Source organism: Erpetoichthys calabaricus, chromosome 9 (assembly GCF_900747795.2).
Source record: "Erpetoichthys calabaricus chromosome 9, fErpCal1.3, whole genome shotgun sequence".
NCBI classification, from domain to species: domain Eukaryota; kingdom Metazoa; phylum Chordata; class Cladistia; order Polypteriformes; family Polypteridae; genus Erpetoichthys; species Erpetoichthys calabaricus.
This window is the reverse complement of record NC_041402.2, coordinates 181,643,674-181,664,545: the sequence shown is the minus strand read 5'-3', so window position 1 is coordinate 181,664,545 and position 20,872 is coordinate 181,643,674. Positions and strand designations below refer to the sequence as shown.

The 20,872-nt window shown below is 43.6% G+C and overlaps 1 protein-coding gene across 1 annotated transcript in view; it reads right to left on the bottom strand.

The window, feature by feature from the left end:
• Positions 1–20,872, bottom strand: part of gpr107 (G protein-coupled receptor 107) — a 194,725-nt gene that overhangs the window by 28,537 nt on the left and 145,316 nt on the right. The window contains exon 17 of the mRNA XM_028808533.2: positions 10,679–10,803. Coding sequence (XP_028664366.1) covers positions 10,679–10,803 — 125 coding nt within the window. The remainder of the gene's footprint in view (positions 1–10,678; positions 10,804–20,872) is intronic.

Below are 20,872 nucleotides of genomic sequence, written 5' to 3'. Positions count from 1 at the left end.
CACTACCGTCCTGTAGACCTTACCTTTCACTCTTGCTGATATCCGTCTGTCACAAATCACTCCTGACACTCTTCTCCACCCACTCCACCCTGCCTGCACTCTCTTCTTCACTTCTCTTCCACAATCCCCATTACTCTGTACTGTTGATCCCAAGTATTTAAACTCATCCACCTTCACCAACTCTACTCCCTCATCGTCATCATTCCACTGACCTCCCTCTCATTTACACACATGTATTCTGTTTTGTTCCTACTGACCTTCATTTCCCTCCTCTCCCCTCATATCTCCACTTCTCCAGGGTCTCCTCAACCTGATCCTTACTATCACTACAGATCACAATGTCATCAGCGAAAAACCATAGTCCACGGGGACTCCTGTCTAATCTCGTCTGTCAACGTGTCCATCACCACTGCAAATAAGAAAGGGCTCAGAGCCAATCCCCGATATAATCCCACCTCCAACTTGAATGCATCCGTCTCTCCTCATGCAGTTCTCACCACTGTCACACTTCCCTTGTACATATCCTGTATAACTCTTACGTACTTTCTTTTGGTCCACAAAGACGCAATGCAACTCCTTCTGGCCTTCTCTAAACTTCTCCATCAACATCCTCAGAGCAAACATTGCATCTGTGGTGCTCTTTCTTGGCATGAAACCATACTACTGCTCACTAATCATCACCTCACTTCTTAACCAAGCTTCCACTACTCTTTCCCATAACTTCATGCTGTGGCTCATCAATTTTATCCCCCTTAGTTACTACAGTCCTGCACATCCCCCTTATTCTTAAATATCAGCACCAGTACACTTCTTCTCCACTCCTCAGGCATCCCCTCATTTTCCAAGATTCCATTAAACAATCTGGTTAAAAACTCCACCGTCATCTCTCCTAAACACCTCCAGCTTCCATAGGTATGTCATCTGGACCAATGGCTTTTCCATTCTTCATCCTCTTCATCGCTGTCCTTACTTCCTCCTTGCTAATCTGTAGCACTTCCTGATTCACTATCTCCACATCATCCAACCTCTTCTCTCTCTCGTTCTCTTCATTTGTCAGCCTCTCAAAGTCCTCTTTCCATCTGCTCAACACACTCTCCTCGCTTGTGAGTATGTTTCCATCTTTATCCTTTATCACCCTAACCTGCTGCACATCTTTCCCAGGTCGGTCCCTCTGTCTAGCCCACCGGTCCTTTTCTCCCTCCTTAGTGTCCAACCTCTCATACAACTCATCATACACCTTTTCTTTAGCCTTCGCCACCTCTCTCTTCACCTTGTGCCTTATCTCCTTGTACTCTTGTCTACTTTCTGCATCTCTCTGACTATCCCACTTCTTCTTTGCCATCCTCTTCCTCTGTATCCTCTCCTGTATTTCCTCATTCCACCACCAGGTTTCCTTTTCCTCTTTCCTTTGTCCAGATGTCACGCCAAGCACCCTTCTTGCTGTCAACCTTACTACATCTGCTGTAGTTTCCCAGCTGTCTGGTAACTCTTCACTGCCACCCAGTGTCTGTATCATCTCCTCCCCAAACTCAACCTTGCAGGCATAACGGATGGAAATGACCGACGTGTAACATACAATAAGATTCTCCTTAATATCAGTCGTACTAAATTCATGGCCATTCTCTTCTGTTACGAGTAAACACATTAGTCCAGTCCTTCTTCTTATTTTTTGGCTGCTTCACTTAGGGGTTGCCACAGCAGACCATCTTCTTCCATATCTTTCTGTTCTCATCATCTTGCTCTGCCACACCCATGACCTGCATGTCCTCTCTCACCACGTCCATAAACCTTCACTTAGGCCTTCTTCTTTTCCTCTTCCCTGGCAGCTCTATCCTTAGCATCCTTCTCTCAATATACCAACACCTCTCCTCTGCACATGTCCAAACCAACACAATCTGCCACAATAAAACTCTTAAGCTGCACTGTCCATAAATATGAATGATTGGATAAAAAATCTGGGCAGAGGCTCCATCCAAGCTACATCGTTTTCATTTAATTATGACATTTGTAAATGAAAATGATCTTCGCCCACACCAGCGTTTTCATGTCATTTACAAAAGTACTGTACCTTTGCTCACAATAAAACAAAACAAAATGCATATGAGGCAGCCATTGGCATACAGTGGGCACATGTGCATTGGTGGAAACAGGAAGGAGTTTGGGTCCTGCTTGAAGGGATGGATACGCAGGTGCCAGTAGGATTTACTGCAAAACCATAGTGAAGGGAAAATTATTTCCCTTTTGGCCCATGCATGCAGCACTCAAACTATGCAAAATGTCATTTGGATGCAGACAGACAAGCAATGCAGCAAACACCATAGAAAGCAATTATGTCTGCTATGTTGGAATGCAGTCTTCGTGAGTGAAGGATGACCAATCAGGGTTCAGGATGCAATGAGGGAAGGACAGCGTAATAAGCACAAACCAATCAGCGCACCATTAGAGTCTTTGTCTTTAAAACTCTTCATTTTCACTCATCCACATTGCAACCCTGAGCTGGCATTTTCAGAAATCTACGGCACTGCAGAGCGTTTTCAAAAGTCTCCATTTCTGGGGGTAGTGTGGACAAAAACAGAGACTAATATCTGTGTTTTATACAAAAACGTAGCGGTGTGGATGTAGGCTGACGCTGCGCGGGGAGAAAACTTAAAAAAAAAAAAAAAACTGATGCGGATTGGCCACATAAATAGAATGGGGGCTAGAAAGGAAATCAAAACAGTGCAGTGAGGCCTTAGGATGAGAGAAGCACACCGAGGGGCAGCTACAGAGAAGTGAGGAGGTAGGATGGAAAAGAATTAAGGGAGACAAAGAAGACGACAGCAGGTCAGGAAAAGTGGAAGAGATCTGATAAGTGTCCCTAAATAAAACAAGTAGTTATGACAACTGCCATATGTATATACATGAACATCTGAACGAAAGACACAATGACATGGACATTTTCAAATGACATCAAAGGTGTCTTCTTTCCTGTTAGGAGTGATTTAAAGAAGTCAAAGGCTTTAGAAGACTGCAGGCGATTCGAGGCGCTTTAACCGAACTCATTAAAAGTAAGCCATTCAGTCCATCTGGTTCACTGGCTGTTTAATAACAAAGCTGTTCCAGGATTACGTCCACAACATGGCGGGCGTCTGCTTCCACACCATAACTGGGCAGGTTGCAGTTAATTTCACGAGCAAAGAAGCGCTTCCTGGTGTCCACATCCGTCCTAAACTGCATTCATACATCCATCTCTCTGAGCCCAATGTTTCGCCAGTACGTGATAACAGAGAGCAGCAACAAAGCAGAGACAGCAGTGGACGAGACCCCAAAGGAAGCCATGTCCAAAGAAATTGAGTCTGTCTAGTGTGAAATCTCTCATTATGTTAATATTTTTTTTTTTTTTTTTTTTTATAAAATCTGTCTTAAAATTGAGACGTAAAAATAAAAAGCTCCAAACGGTCAAATCTGACCAACCTGTTTAATAACGAAGTACTGAACAAAGCAGGACTCATTCACTCAGACGGAGCTCATCCGCCACATTCACAATTCCAGTTGCCCCCACAAGATCACAGGACAAAGTTCTGGAGGATAAACAGCAGTTGGTTCACTTCAGATGCTATTAAAATTTTAAATAACATCCCAAGGCTTAAATTGTGGCATAAACAGTTATCACTTGTGCCAGTCATTAGCAGAGTCTTAATGTTGGTTTAATTTTTATATGTAATATGCTCTGATCTTAAACTATAAGCATTACATTCACTACTACATTTTACATTTTTGTACAACGTTTATGTTTGAAGGTTGGATTTTAGTTTGCTGTGTTTTTAACACCCAAGACATCTTGCTCTGTCTGTAAAAGACGACTGACAAACCAAATTTCCCTCTTTTGAGACAATACACTAGTTTGACAGGCTGTAGTTGCTTAACCTCCTAAGCATAAGCGTGACTCAGGCTCGGAAATCTGTGTAATTACGGCTCATCCCAAGTCAGACTCGGGGTGACATGTAGTGATCTGATTTAATGTGTTAAGCTTGAACAACGCTCGGCACTGTACTCTGCTGCCATCTAGTGGATAAAACAACAGCTCTCTATTATACAAAAAAATCTTGGGACGAGACGAGACCTGTTCAGAGAGACGAGATGTGACCTTCTCAGAAAGATACTTTCACGTCCTGCGAGCAGATACTTTGGGCCAAGAGCTTTAACCATGCCCGGGGCTGGAAATAAAAGACAAAGAGTAGATGACGAAGTAGAACGTCGTAAAGAATTCAAAAACGCTGGCGCGATACACATGCAGAGCAGGTTAGAGATAATGGAAGTAGGTAAATACTAAAAACTCATAAAAATGATAGGAAATATCGCATTAGCGCAAACAAATGGAAATTGTTACTCTGTGAAATAATGGAACAGCGAAAAAGAGATAAAATAGTGTCTGAGGATGTCTGGGGGAGAAGAGACACGTGGCAGTGAGACAAAAGGACAGCTGCTGTACAGGCTTTTAAATGTTCGATGCGCCGCACGAAATGCAGATCACGTGGCACGGCAGCAGCAGCTGATCGAGAAAAGAGGAGATAAAAAAAAAAACGGTATTTGTCTCCCATTGCATCACCATTTTAAGAGGGGTTTCAGAGGAGTGACTGCGTCTCCTTGGGGTGCATTCAGCCTCCCTCTTCAAAACGGCACATAGTGCTTCGGGGGGGAGATTTGGCGAGCAAAGCCCCCTATTTATGCTGCATAAAAATCACAAACATTTCTACGTGTTTTGCCACTCTAAGGTAACTCATCAATATTCATAAGAAGGGCGGAGCCTTCAACCAAAGCACAACAGTGTGAAATTGACAAGCTGTAATGTCACTTATAGAACAAACTCATTAGAGCAAAATGAAACAAGACAGGTGACGATGTGAATTGGTTATCAGACGTCGACACGGATAGTGAAACTGATGCATACGCCACTGTACGACCCAACCCACGTGATGTGCCTGGCGAATTCAGTCGCTGGAAGGTTCACCATTGTGCAAAAAGGCAAAATGATTCCAATCAAGTAGAAAGACAAGAGAGATGTCAGGCCCCTAAGCTACCAAATGTTCACAATGCAGCAACATGTTGTTTGTGTCTGGGGAAATGAGGAAGTCACCAAGCCTTATGCTGTGGTAGCTTACAATAATAACACATGGGGGGCCAAAAATCATGAAGGTCAGGCATCGACATTCTACCCTCACATGCCAAACAGAAAAATTATAATAAAAGTGCAGAAAGAAATACACTTTTACTGCCCCGTCTGTGACGTTGGGCTGTGCGTTGGTGACTGTTTCAAAACATGTCACATGAAAGTTATCCTTGGGTACCACTGGTTTGACTTTGTGTTGCTCACAGAGTCCCGAATGAGGCACATCACCTGGATTGTTACGGTACTATGGCCATGTGGCGCGATTCCCCGAGGGTGATCCGGCTCGCAGGACTCTCATTGCTGAAGACCCGAGTGGCTGGACCACGTAGCACCTGGTTGTGGCAGATACTTCATCATTTCTGGAGGGTGGGACTGGACTACATGTCTGCCTTTGGGTGGTTTGCCACCCGGGATCTCAAGGAGTTTTGCCGTGTGGTGGGTGTGGCATCGTGCTGTACCAGTGCCTGCTCCCCAACCTGACCTGATCTTTCCAGGGATAGACATAACAAACACTAAGAAGCGTCATCCTACCAAACACAGGGAGCTGCAGGTCCTCTGATGCACCATTACCCACTGGGCCACTCTGCTGCCATATGCGTCAGTCATTCTTGAAAGGGACTCTTCTTTTCAGAGTACTTTAGACGTGATAAGAAGGACAAACTGGAGCTTTTAATCAGAGACTAACAAAGTAAACCCGTATTAGTGTTCAAGTTTGGGGAAGACAGCAGGTCCTCTCATCCTCAGTCGGTTTCTTTCTCTCCTGTTGTTTTTCATACATGGTCCACATCCAGTACGTAAACCAGGCGAACCTGTGCCACTCTGTGTAACGCGTAGGAAGCGATGGGAGACCATTTTGAATTTAGCAAGTCTGAAAGCGTCTCGTCTGCACCCAGCACAGGCATTTTCAACATACAGGAGGTGCAGAGGAGGGAGACAGCCAGCCTAACACATTGCATGCTCGACGTCTGTGAATCAAGCAATCACAGCATCTCTCCATGAGTTCAGACACGCAGGCAGCCTCCATTATCATTTGGCAGGCTACTGAAAGAAAATGTTTCATTTTTGCCCAGTTAAAATTCTTACTAAAATACAGGAAAAATGCCCAGTAGGAGGAGGAGGAGGAGGAGGCGGCGGCGGCTGCAGCAGTTCCTCAGTGGCACATTTGGTGTGGGCGCAGATTGGACAGAGGAGGAAAAAGCCAGCTGCACTGCTAATGCAAACTCCAGTGGGCCAGTGCCCAGGGGGAAGCTGATGCCAAGGTGGGAGAAAGACTGCATTTATATTCGTTTTGTTTATGGAACTAGATAGCTGGTTGGTTGAAGACCTTGGGAAATTAACAACTTAGGTGTGAAGTGGGTCTGCCGATCAGCAATTGAGATTAGAATGTTCCATAGAAAATATGAATATATGCGTCTAAACTCCTAGCTATGTAAAAGTATGCTGATATAAAGCCACGCAGTCTCTTAACTAAATCATTAGTTTCATCCGTAACCAAAACGTCTTTAAAACTATTTAGTTCTCAAGAACTCGTAAAAGTAATTCACTAAGTATGGGGGTGCAGGGGCACTTTGTGATTCTGTGCATCTCCTTTTCTTTCTTTTATTTTATTAATGACTAGCAAAATACCCGCGCTTCGAAGCCGCGAAGTACTGCTTTAAAATTTTTATTAAGAAGAAAAGTAAACCTTTTTAAACTGAGGGAAAATATACCAATAATTATTTGTTAAGGATCTCTTTGTATACCACGTTGTCAGTTCAGCCCTCTGTTTCTAATATGACCAAGCTGTGCGCTGAGCTTACTCTTGAGCATGTAACGTATAGTTGGCCATGTGAAAAGCAATCTTGCCTCAAATCAATGCCAACCTTTTGTAGGGTCTGTCCCTGAGACTTATTAATTGTCATTGCGAAGCAGAGCCTTACTGGAAATTGGAGGCGTTTGAATTGAAATGGGTTTCATAGATAACTTCGCATTCAGCTTTTGCAAGTTTAAACATTCATAAACATCAAAGTGTCCACTACTCAAATCGTCACCTGTGAATCTAAGATGTTTAAGAGGCATTGGCGGTTGTCCAAAGGTTTAAAATATTTGGCCATTTCTGTACACTTGAAAGCAACAACCGAACAATTCAGTGGTAGCCATCAACTAACATGCAGAACTATAGGTGAAGGGCTTAAGCATTTCACTCTTCTAGTGCTCCTGTGTAGTATAATTATCTCCTGTACCGTCATCAGTCCACACCTTGAACATGTCCCAGTCATTTAATACATAAGACACAATGTTCCTCCGGATATCAAGAGTGCGCCTGATATGGCCGTGCAATATGTAACACAGAGAATGGAAAAGGCAGTCGCCATCTCCGGGCATGGAAACCACTCGGTAAGTGACAGTTCTTTGATCGATGGTGATCACCTCGATAGACATGTTAATGGGGTACGGTTGGAACAATAAAGGAAATGGGTACCTGAACAATGTAAACTAAGTCTAAAATACCTACACAATAACTATAATCGTAATAAACGAACAATAAAACAGCGGAGAAGCCGTGGATTAAATAAAAAGGCTGCAGGAAGGGGATGAAGAGACTGGAGTGACGGATGGCCTTATATAGGCAGGCAGCCAACTACGTGGGAGGCGTGGGGATGGGGGACCCAATGCCGCCTCACACGGCCACCGAGCTGCAGGCTATGGACGTATATATGTACGTAAGTAGGATTCAGTTAGCGTTGGGAACCCGCGGACCAAATTTCTTGAAGATGGGCCCATAACTAACAAAGACCATTGGAAAGTTCAATATGGCAGCCGACAGTGGCGTCATACCACCGAAATAAGTACGTACATCGGTTTCGGTTAGCGCAGGGAAGCCGCCTACCAAATTTAGTGAAGATGGGGCCATAAATAAGAAAGTTTAACATGGCAGACGTTGTTGACCGTTACGCGTAGAATTTTGAAATGAAACCTGCTTAACTTTTGTAAGTAAGCTGTAAGGAATGAGCCTGCCAAATTTCAGCCTTCTACCTACATGGGAAGTTGGAGAATTAGTGATGAGTGAGGGCTTTGCCTTTTAGTTTGCCAATCAGGAAGTAGCATCAAAGTTTCTGCAGGATGCCAGTGATCACTGTGGCCAAAGGTAAGCCATTTCCGCTGACATGCCTGTAGCCACAGAGGTATGAGGTCAGATGTGTGCCGTCCATGGAAAAGGAAAAGCAGTGAACTTTAAGAGGCCGACATAATGAAATAAGTTGCTTTCATATTCACATGGATGGTGCAGCAACTCCTGGTCTTGTTCCTCATTTAATCGATGATACACTATATGGACAAAAGTATTGGGACACCCGACCATTGCACCAACAGGGACTTCAATGACATTGCATTCAAATATATAGACTTTAAAATGGAGTTGTTCTTGGAAGGTTTTCCACAGGATATTAGAGTGTTTCTGTGGGAATTTGTGCCCATTTGTTCTGTAAGAGTATTTATGAGGTCAGGCAGTGATGTTGGACGAGAAGGCCTGGCTCGCAATCTCCATTCTAGTTCATCCCAAAAGTGTTTGATGGGGTGGAGGTCAGTGCTCTGTGTGGGCCACTCAAGTTCTCCCATACCAAACTTATCCCACTATGTCTGTATGGAGTTTGCTTTGTGCACTGGGGCACAGTCACGCTGGAATAGAAAAGGGTCTTCCCCAAACTGTTTCTACAAAGTTGGCTGCATAGTGTTGTCCAAAAAGGTTTGGTATGCTGAAGCATTACAAATGCCCTTCACTAGAAAGTAAGGGGCTGAGCCCAAACACTGAAAAACAGCCCCACACCATTATCCCCCCTCCGCCAAACTTCACAGTTGGAACAGTGCAGTCAGGCAGATAACATTCTCCCGGCATCCATCAAACTCCGACTCTCCCATCTGACTGCCAAACAGAGAAGTGTGATTTGTCACTCCATCTAACACATTTCCATTACTCCACAGTCCAAAGGCGGAGTGCTTAACACCACTCCATCCGATGTTTGGCATTGGACTTGTGAGATGTGAGGCTTGCATGCATTCATTCAGCCATGGAAACCCCATTCAATGAAGCTCCTGCCGCACAGATTTTGTGCTTACATTCAACTATGGAATCACCTTAGCAGTCATTGACCCCCTGCTCCGTGACTTTGTGGTCCGTCTTCTGCTCCGAGTTGCTGTTGTTTCCTAAATGCTTCCACTTTCCAATAACACCACTTACAGCTGACCGTGGAATGTCCAGCAGGGCTGAAATTTCATGAACAGTCTTATTGCAGTGGTGGCATCCTATCAGAGTACCACCCTTGGAGACACCGAGCTCTTCAGAACGACTCGTTTTGTTTCACAAATGTTTGTAAATGGAGACGGCGTGGCCAGGTGCTCGATTTTATAGACCTGTGGCAGTGCATCTGATTGAAACACCTGAATTCAGTTATTAAGAGGTGTGTCCCGATACTTCTGCCCAGATAGTGCACAATGGGCTGACCATACTGTGATACCATAATGAGTTAATTTTCCTCTACCAATACCCCGAAAGCCTTAAAATTTAACAAGTGATTTGCTCTTTTATCCAAGTGTTATATAACTGCACCCCTTTCAGTTTCGGTTCAATGCCCATTTTATGGGTTGGCACAGACTGCCCACTTTCCAAAAGGGTTTCTGATGTCCCTTTCCTTTAGTTGCCTTTTAGAATAAACAAGAGGGCCAGTGACTATTCAAGCTTTATAATACATTACGGACAGGGTGAATTCAGAAAGTATTCAGACACGTCCGAACACTTTATTGTGCTAAATAAATTTGTCATTCTTGCCCATAAGTCTACGCTCAATAACCCAAAATGACAAAGCGAAATCCTGTTTTCAGAATGGATGGCAAATTTATTAAAATTGAAACACTGAAATCTCTCATTGCTATAAGCATTCAGACCTTTTGCTGTGACAATCCAAATTGTGCTCAGGTGCGTCCCCTGAATGAAGACCACCTGCGGCAAACTGATTCGATTGGACATTATGGGTTAATGAGTGCAGGTTAGAAGACAATTAAATTAAATGTACACCACAATATCTGTGTGTGTGTTCAGAAAGTGAGTACTTTCTGAATCCACTGTTGATGATGAAGACGATGAAAACAACAGACATTAGTAGATCTCTCCAGCCTTTTGCCCCCACTACAACTGATCAGACAACATCCCACTTCTATGTTAATGTTCACTGGCACACAGGCCGTATCCCGATGTCCAGGCCTAGTCATTTGAGACCCCTAATCATCCTCTGTCTCTAACTGACTCACTGTCTGTCACCTCTTCACCTCCTAACAGCTAATATGTGCTGAGCATACTGGCACAAAATGGATGCTGCACATAGGTGGTGGTTCACCATGCACTATGTAAAGCACTTTGAGCAGTGAGAAAAGCACTATATAAATGTAAAGCATTATTATTATTAGTTTATGAAATATTATCTTCCACCTACTACTCCTTCTCCCAGTCACCATGCTAATCCCGCTAACTTGTCTTTGTAAGGTGAAGATTCTTACACGTTGTCCATCTCCAAGTCCACACCCTCCTCCGTGGGCAGCAGCAGATATGGGTTTCCACAGGCCGGGCGGAACTTGTATCCAGTCAAGACAAAAAATATCAAAGTGGCCAGTTCATCGAGGAGCTAAAGATGAAAGAAATAGAAAGAGTTAAAATGAGAACCACTTAGAAACAGAAAAATATACAAACTTTGGACAAATCTGTGCAATTCCCTTCTGTCAATGTTCAGTTGCGTTTACATATAAAGTGTTAATGGCCTTTGTGGAGACAGTCATAGCAAGCAAGGGTGCAAATTAGAACAATCGTGACAAGAACAGGCCATTCGGCCCAAGCCAAGAAAGCTCGCCAGTCCTATCCACTCAAGTTGAGTTTTGAAGGTCCCTAAAGTCCTACAGACTACCATACGACTTGGTCACCTACTCCATGTGTCTGTGGTTCTCTGTGTGAAGAACAACTTCCTAATGTTTGTGTGAAACTTACCCTTTACAACTTACCAACTGTGTCCCCATGTTCTTGATGAGCTAATTTTAAAGTCCCAGTCTCGACCCACTGGACTGATTCCCTTCATAACTTTAATCACTCCAGTCAGGTCTCTTCTTAATCTCCTTTAAAGGCTCAGCTCTTTCAATCTTTCCTTATAACTCAACCCCTGTAGCCCTGGAATCAGCCTCGTCACTCTTCTCTGGACCTTTTCTAGTGCTGTTATGTCCTTTTTGTAGTTTGGAGACCAAAACTGCTCCCAGGACTACACATGAGGCCTCACCAGTGCATTATAAAGCTTCAGCAGAACCTCCTGTGACTTGTACTCCACACATCAAGGCGCTATATAACCTGACATTCTGTTAGCCTTCTTAATGGCTTCTGAGCACTGTCTGGACATTGACAGTGTCATAATTTTAAACACTTCAGTCAGGTCCTCCTCTTAATCTCCTTTAAAGGCTCAGCTCTTTTAATCTTTCCTCATAACTCAACCCCTGTAGCCCTGGAATCCGCCCAGTCGCTCTACTCTGGACCTTTTCTACCGCTGCTATGTCCTTTTAGTAGCCTGAAGACCAAAACCAAAACTCAGTACTCCAGACGAGGCCTCATCAGTGCATTATAAAGGTTGAGCAGAACCTCCTGTGACTTGTACTCCACACATCAGGGCGCTATATAACCTGACATTCTGTTAGCCTTCTTAATGCACTCCTTTTTCGTCTGCAGCTCTGTGATTTTCTGGGCTGGTAACATCACCTCAAAAAGAGGCCCACCAAATCAACAAGTTAATTAAAAGGGCAGGCTCAGATATTGGATACACCCCGGACCCCCCAAAGGTCATAGCAAAGGAGAGAATGAAAACAAAAACGAGTGCCATTATGAACAATGCTGCACATTCTCTGTCTGACCCACCAACATACCAACATGGAGGACTTTTAACCAACAAAATATTCAGCACAAGTGTGCCAGGAAACCCAATGGGGGCTTCTTTATACCCACAGCAACATGTCTGCATAATGCCTCACTGTGACTGCCAGGTTAGAATTTTATTTGTCTTTCTTTTTAGTCATTCTGGTGCGTGTTCATACTAAAGTGTGTGTATGTATATTTATCTGCTCACATTTGCAATGCTGTAAAAATAAGCCATATGAAGATTTGTAATGTTCAGACTCACAAGAATGAACTAAGCAGCTTACAATTCAAAGCTGAATCTTCAGCTCAGATGGAATCTCATGAAACTGACATTAATCAACCCGCCAGCAATTAGAAAACCCGCACCTTTTGGTATTTATTTAAACTCTTAGTAAACTTTTAAACTCTGGACTCCAAATCCCATCTTACCTTCTTAATGACTGATATACGGCAGGTTGATTGTGTATCTTTTAGATCACTCTTAGAATCTTAAAAGAAGATGGATTGTTACAAATACCCGTTTGGAATTTATTAGCCAGTTGGTCAGTCAGTCATTTTCCAACCCACTTTATCCTAACACAGGGTCACGGGGTCTGCTGGAATTTATTAGCCTGCAGTAATTAGGATTGAGAAGGGTCATCAACATGGGAAAGGAAAACAGAAGGTGTAATGCAAACAAGTTAAGGATTCTGAGATTACTGATTTAGTCAGGTAATTATTTGTGAAATCTATGGGAGGAAAGGTCTTTTTAAAGAGGGAGGCATGCATGTCTGAAAAATTAGGGAAGAACAAGAGAGGAAGAACATTGTCACCCAGAGAAGACATCTGCATCTTCTCCAAAGACTCTGCAGACTGAAGAAAATTCTGAAACAACTACAGTATATCCTTCCAGAAACTTAAAATATTTTTAAAAAGTATTTTCCTACATCATCATGTACATCCTTATAGAAAGTGGCTTTAAAAAGATCTACTAAACAAATGTTTTAACTTTTTCTACTAGTGGTTTTATTGATATTGTTTTCTATCTATCTATCTATCTATCTATCTATCTATCTATCTATCTATCTATCTATCTATCTATCTATCTATCTATCTATCTATCTATCTATCTATCTATCTATCTATCTATCTATCTATCTATCTATCTATCTATCTATCTATCTATTTTAGATCTTGTGTGACTGGGTCAAGGTATATTGTTAAGCACATCTAGTGTGGGTGGCTGCCACATTCCCAGAGCAGCTGAGGGGGACGTATCCAATAAAAGGCAGCATGTTGAGCGGGCACCTGCTTTTGTGATTGGCATAGGTGTGACTCATGTCTTGGAGACGACCATTTGGTCTGCTTGTGCCAAGCTATTAAGTCTCTTTACTTGAAGCAGCTGTCCACGTGCAGGTAAGCCGTACACATGGGGCGCTATAAACGGATAACACAAACAACAAAGTCAATAAGAACTAGAAGGCTGGTGAAGTGAAGTAAAGTAACAGACATAGGAACTTCTCTGATAAGACATGGTACAGTAATAAGGGCATCTAGTGTATTCCGACAGGGGTTAGCGGTTGAGGAAAAGACGTTTTCCAATAGTAGCAGCGTGGTGTCCGGGCACCTGCTTTGGTGATTGGCACAGGAGTAGCTTAAGTCAGAAGACAACCATTTGTTCTGCATATGCCAAGCTAGTTAAGTGTTTTGCATGCAGGTAAGGCTATAAGTGTGGGGTGCTATAAACCAGCTATGTAAAGTACAACAGTACAATATATACTTATTTAAAGAGCTTCTGTAAAAAAACAAATATCCCCAAGAGAACAAATCAAGTTCTATCTACGGCTTCTGAACCCGGTCTGGCAGTGGACAATGATAGCGATGAGTCCACTGCAACTCCTAAGGCCTTCTCATAAGGTGGACTTGCCATTTTTAGCCCTCACATTTTTACTTACTACATGTAACACTTGACATTTACGGACATTCAATTTCATCTGCCACAGATCTGCCCAGGCCTGTATGCTGTTCAAGTGCCTCTGTGGTGATTGGACAGATTCTACATTACCTGCCATTCCACCTAGCTTGAGCTTGGCATCACCGCGTATTGATCGTACTCTTGTCCACATCACTTATGTGTATTCAAAACAACAGTGGCCCTAACACCGACCCCTGAAGGTCACACTTAACTTCACCCAATTCCGATGAGGTTCCTGGCACCCTCACTCTCCGTTTCCGGTGTGTTGCCAGTTCTGCGCCCACCTGCGCACAACACCCGTCTTTTAGTTCGTATGAGACATGATAGGTGATGTGGGATATGAATAGGGTGGACATTAGGTAGATCCCAAGAGATAACAAAATAAGAAATGACCAAAGGAAAGACAAACAGCTTAAATTAGAAAAACAAGCAAGATGACAAATTCCTGGCCTGCTTCACACCTACAGAGATGCATGCAGAGACGCCCATTAAGGCATGTCTGCGTTTTCCACACATTTTTAGTCCACGGATACAAACTTTTAATATACCTTAAAGCAAACAGGTTTATGTGTAATTCCACAGGCACCTGACTGTCTGTCTGCAGACTTGAATAATAACGACAGATGGACACCTCGGTCCTTTACAAAACCTCCACTGTGCAGTCCATGAAATATATGGATTTCTCCAAGTATTAAGAAAAGGAAGACTTTGGTCAGAATTCTATGTTCAGCTTTGTAGGCAGTGTGGTGTAGTTAGGAAAGCACTGGAGGTTCAAGGCACAAAGATCTCACGTCCGATTCACAAAGTCCTCCAGGGTTCCAGTTGTGAAAAACGATGTCAACAAGTGGTGACCTTGCAACTTGCCTTGGATAAAGTGATCAACAGTTATCAAAAAGAGAAGTAGGAAAACTATGAGCATTAGACACAAATGACTAGAATTACTACCACATAACAGAGATAACACTGGCAGCAAATGGGGTAAATGTTAAGGATGTGAACGGCTCCTCAGTGAATGAAGTCAGTAGCAAGTGTCAGCTTGAAAAGTGAGCAGCCATAAAACACGTAAACACTTGGAACTCTTTCAGGGCGGATGTCAACATTTGTCAAAAGGAGGGGTTGATGGTGGTAATCAACTGTAAACGGTGACAAAACCCACCATTATGTTTTAGTTGGACTCTCTTTGCTAGAAGGAAATTCAGCTTCATTGGTTCTGCGCTCGCGTGAGTAGCGAAGAGAAAACTACGGCAAAAATGGCATCGACATCTGGTGAAAGAGCGAAGTAGATAGATAGATAGATAGATAGATAGATAGACAGACAGATACACACTTTATTAATCCCAAGGGGAAATTCACATACTCCAGCAGCAGCATACTCATAAAGAATAACATTAAAGAGTGATAACAATGCAGGTATATAGACAGACAATAACTTTGTATAATGTTAACGTTTACCCCCCTCCAGGGTGGAATTAAAGAGTCGTATAGTGTGGGGCAGGAGCGATCTCCTCAGTCTGTCAGTGGAGCAGGACGGTGACAGCAGTCTGTCGCTGAAGCTGCTCCTCTGTCTGAAGATGATCCTGTTTAGTGGATGCAGTGGATTCTCCATGATTGACAGGATTCTGCTCAGCGCCCGTCGCTCTGCCACAGATGTCAAACTGTCCAGCTCCGTGCCTACAATAGTGCCTGCCTTCCTCACCAGTCTGTCCAGGCGTGAGGCGTCCCTCTTCTTTATGCTGCCTCCCCAGCACACCACCGCGTAGAAGAGGGCGCTTGCCACAACCGTCTGATAGAACATCTGCAGCATCTTATTGCAGATGTTGAAGGATGCCAGCCTTCTAAGGAAGTATAGTCGGCTCTGTCCTTTCTTACACAGAGCATCAGTATTGGCAGAATATAATAATATAATATGCATATTAACGCAGAACTGGACTCTGACTTCTCAGACTCCGACTGTAATCATAAACGAATGTGAGGTACCAGCATCAGCCGATTGGTCCCCAGCTGATCACGGCGCTGAACAGGATCATGTAACTGATGCACCTACAGAAACATTTGCCTGGAATGACTGCCACTTACAGTGACAAGAGGTACAAACCGATGCACTGTAACCGTGACCGCCGCCGCTGCCCCCCGTCATGTGAAGACAGCCTGGCAGCCAGCATGCCACACATTCCTGGTGAACTGCCAGCTACAGCACAGACCAACAAACGTTTTAGGTTGATTTCTGTGTAAAATCACTGCTTTGTGTGATTTTCAGAAAACTGTGTTTTTTGTAAAAAATATTTATCCCTCATAGGGAGTTAAACAGATAATCACCGTTTTTCAGTCATTAGGCATCAGGCTTCATAACAATGCCCTCACTTTGTAGCGGTCCGGCGCTGCTAAGATTCACACCGTTGAAGAGACAGTGATTTCTTTATTTTTTTAGTGGAGATTTCAGGGACGCACCCATCCTTGGCCCGACCTTCACGCACTCACAGAGACAAAACAGCCAACCGAAATAAAACAGCAAATAAAGAATGTATTAGCACTATTAATGAAAACAACAATCCCACCCCAGTCCTTTTACGGCGATGTACAATAAACACTCACTATAAAGTCCATGGGAAACAGCAATGAATGAAATGTAATGATGAAGACAGATAGTCCAGAGATCCACACGTTGAATGGGAATTTAAAGATAGTTCAACCGGGAAATTCCTGAAATGGTGAAGACGGGTGGACGGGTTCAGAAGCGCTCCTTTCTTCACAGGATAGCCATAAATCCACATAAAGTCCTCATATACACAGGTAGGCGGCAGACAATCCAGACCCCAACCAAGGAACAATCCAGAACAAAATGAATAAGCAGAATGCTGACAGACAGGAACTTGAAACAGTCAGTCAGTCATTGTCCAACCCGCTGAATCCGAACACAGGGTCACGGGGGTCTGCCGGAGCCAATCCCAGCCAGCACAGGGTGCAAGGCAGGAACAAATCCTGGGCACGGCGCACACATACACCAAGCACACACTAGGTATAATTTAGGATCGCCAATGCACCTAAGCTACATGTCTTTAGACTGTGGGAGGGAACCCACACGGACACGGGGAGAACATGCAAACTCCACGCAGGGAGGACCCGGTAAGCGAACCCAGGTCTCCTTACTGCGAGGCAGCAGCGCTACCACTGCGCCACTGTGCTGCCCAAACACAAAACACTTTTTTCCTTTTGGCCACTGGCCCCTTTCTAAAAGCCGCACGGACCTCCTTTAACCCCAACAGCCCCTGCACCCACAGCAGAAGACCAATCAGAGCCACTGCAGGGACTACTGGGAGTTGCAGTTTCAAACTCTAGTAGCACTGCTACAACTTGACACATGAATAGGTGTGGGAAACGAAAGGTTGATGACAGAGTTGACCAGAAAAATAAAAACAATGCTTTTAAACAGATGCTTTTAAAATATATTTTTAGAATTCTTTCTAAACAGGCTTTTGTATGTTATGTTATCATCATTTTTACTTATTTTATTTTTGTTTAGGTGAAATGGATTTGCTAAACTGGCCCCACTGAGTGTGTGCATGTGTGTGTTCACCCTTGCACCCTTATCCAGGGATTCTTCTTGCCTTGTGCCCAGTGCTTGCTGGGATAGGCCTCAGCTCCCTCACAATCCTGCTGGATAGATGGATGGACAGATGCACAGTGTCCTTGTGTGACTAAATAAAGATATTAATATTATTAAATGAGTCGTTCAGCCACTAGATTAGACGAGTCAAACTCTGTGTCAAAGGTTCGTTCTCCAAATTCTTCCTGAAACTGAGGCATCTGAATAAAGCCAGGACTCTCAGAATGCCAAGGTCAGAATTAAAATCTCTCTTCTCCAAAGTACCCAGATGTTTTTGGATTTTAATTTCCCACACTGGGACTTCTCGTTTTTTTGTGTGTTCTTTTTTTTCCTTCTCACACCACATTTTGTTTTTCTTTTTCATTTCTAACCGTCGTGTCAGGCTGCCATGAGAGAGTAAAGACCCAACAAAAATGCTGCTTCGCACCACTTAGTCATGAGCGCTGGGGGAGGGGGGGGGGGGGTCCTAAAGGGGTCATCAGGGTGACAGCAGTGCACAGAAATGTAAACAAAGCTAGAAAAATAATGAAGGACACAAGAATTCCAATGCAAAAAATCGTCAAAAACATGCTCCAGCGCCCTGAGATCTCTACCGTCTGCGATTTACTAAGGTTTCTCAGACATGGACGTGAAACTGTGCTGCTCGGAACATGTCCACGAGATGGCCTTTGCCTTTGGGCCAGCTCCATCTTCACACACTTCACGCTTATGGAGTTCTACATCAATCAGATTGTACTTTAAATTCTAACGTGTGCTTGAACTCCCATTACAGCAGATCAGAACCACCAGGCAGAAACCTGGCAAAGCAGAAGGCAAACCTGCTGCAGAAAATTGGGTTTGGCTTTAAACCAACATCTGATGATTAAATGTTAATTGTATAAATGTGATTTTCCCCAAGAATGGGTGTAAGCCTTGTAACAGACGTGTGCCCTGCAGAAGGCTGTATCCACCACATGGCACCCTGGGCTCAGAAATGGATTAAGGGGGTCTGCGAATGTTATGAAAGAAGGAAAGCTGACGCCATCACAGGGCGAGGCCTGGACACACTAGAAGCTTTTGTGGAAAAGAGGATGATGGGAAAAATGGAAAATCATGAAAAGTCTCAAACCAACATCACCTGTAGGAGGCACTCTCTTGAAACACTTTTAGCCAGAGGTACATTACATCACGGTGGGCTAAGAAGTGCCTCTGGGGGTCTCTTCTGACCCACTGCTATCAAGCAATTCAGTGCTTCCACCCGCTGTACTCGTTAAGCGTATTTATTTATTGATTGGTTGTACTGTCTGTTCTGTGCGTCTGTATCCTTATTTCTTAGGATTCTGCTCCTGTGTGTATCGGAGTTAGCCTATAAAAGGTGTCATTTTGTTTGACTTCTCATTGCACCCTGGGATTTATAAAGTTTATCAAATCTCACACTTTAGGCACATCCAGCACTCGTTTACTCTTATGTAATAAGATCTTATGGATCTCTTTGGGTCTTCATAACACTTACAAAGCATCACTAAAGTGTTTATTCATCTCTGCAATGTCACCTACTAGCAAAACGTCACTGTGGGGTGGTCTGAGGTGGCTTAATGGAGTCGCATTTCTCTTGATGTTGCATATTCAGTATAAGGCCTGTGAGTCCTTCGTAATAACAAGTCATTTAACCATCATGTCAATACGCCAGAGAGGTGAATAACCCGTCTGCTGATGTTTCAGAAGTGCTGTGAAGACGGAAAGACGCCGTGGCTAAGGTCTTGTGACAGAAAAGTAAATGAGCAAGAGATGCACTGTTGTAGTCCCTAAACTAACTTGTTACACGAATGAATGGCTGTCTGTACCCAACCCACATTTATGGTGATAGCAAAAGGAAAAAAATGTATGGTTATAGCAAAAGTTAGACCTCTTATATCATTGAAAGATTGTGAGAAATTAGTTCACGCGTTTGTTTACAGTCGACTAGATTACTGTAATGCACTCCTCTCAGGACCACCCAAAAAAGACATCAATCTTTTGCAACGAGTGCAGAATGCAGCTGGCAGAATCCTAACTAGGAAAAGAAAATCCGAGCACATCTCTCCAGTTTTGATGTCACTACACTGGTTACCTGTGTCATTCAGAATTGACTTTAAAATACTGCTTTTGGTTTATAAAGCCTTAAATAATCTCGCTCCATTTTATATATCGGAATGTCTGACATCTTATATTCCAAATCGTAACCTTAGATCTTCAAATGAGTGTCTGCTTAGAATTCCAAGAGCTAAACTGAAAAGAAGTGGTGAGGCGGCCTTCTGCTGTTAGGCACCTCAAATCTGGAATAGCCTGCCAATAGGAATTCGCCAGGCTGATACGGTGGAGCACTTTACAACACTGCTGAAAACACATTACTGTAACATGGCTTTCTCATAACTTCATTTTAATTTAATCCTGATGCTCTGCATATTCAATTCATTATCATTACTATTCATGTGGCTCTAAAATCTGTTTAAAAGGTCGCCTGTTCAGTAAGCTACCTGACCAATAAGGTGATGGCCAGTTTGTATTAGCAATGGAAAAAAAGAGTACTTGAAGAGTAGCAGCATGGTGAGCGGGCACCTGCTTTGGCAAGTGCCCCAGCTGCTGCTCATGTCAAGTTAGTAAGTCTCTTTGCTTTGGGCTACTGCCCATGTGCAGACAAAGCTGTACACACACACAGGGTGCTATAAAGCGGCACTTCCATGATAATACATCACAACACACCCTTCTTGGTGGGGGTGAAGATGTGATGAAAACTGGCACGATAGCAAAAGGCGGGCTGTGTGCTCGTAGCACATCAAACAAGCAGAGAGGCAGTTCTCAGGTGCCTTGACTATAAAGCAGCCTGTCCACTCTCTTCTCTCTGAGCCTGAACATGTCCAGATGCAGAGCTTCCCAAAGGAACAGAAATCAATCAAAAAATCAAATCTTGGGCCTGTTCCTATTTTATTTACTTTCCAAACCTTCCTATTAATCTGATGGCACAGCTGTCTTATTAACAACGGGCAGGCTGACCTGGGTGAGGTGGACAGTCCACCTGGACAACAGTATGCAGCTGAATGTCCGTAAGTCAAAAGAGCTGATTGTGGACTTTGGGTGGAAATAGCAGAGGAGCAAACGCCTCCTCAGTGTTCACAGCACTCAGGCAGAAAGGGCAGACAGTTTCAGATACCTCGGGGTCCACGTCACAGTCCAGGCACATAAACACCTTGGTGAAGAAGGCACAACAACATCTGTACAACCTCAGAC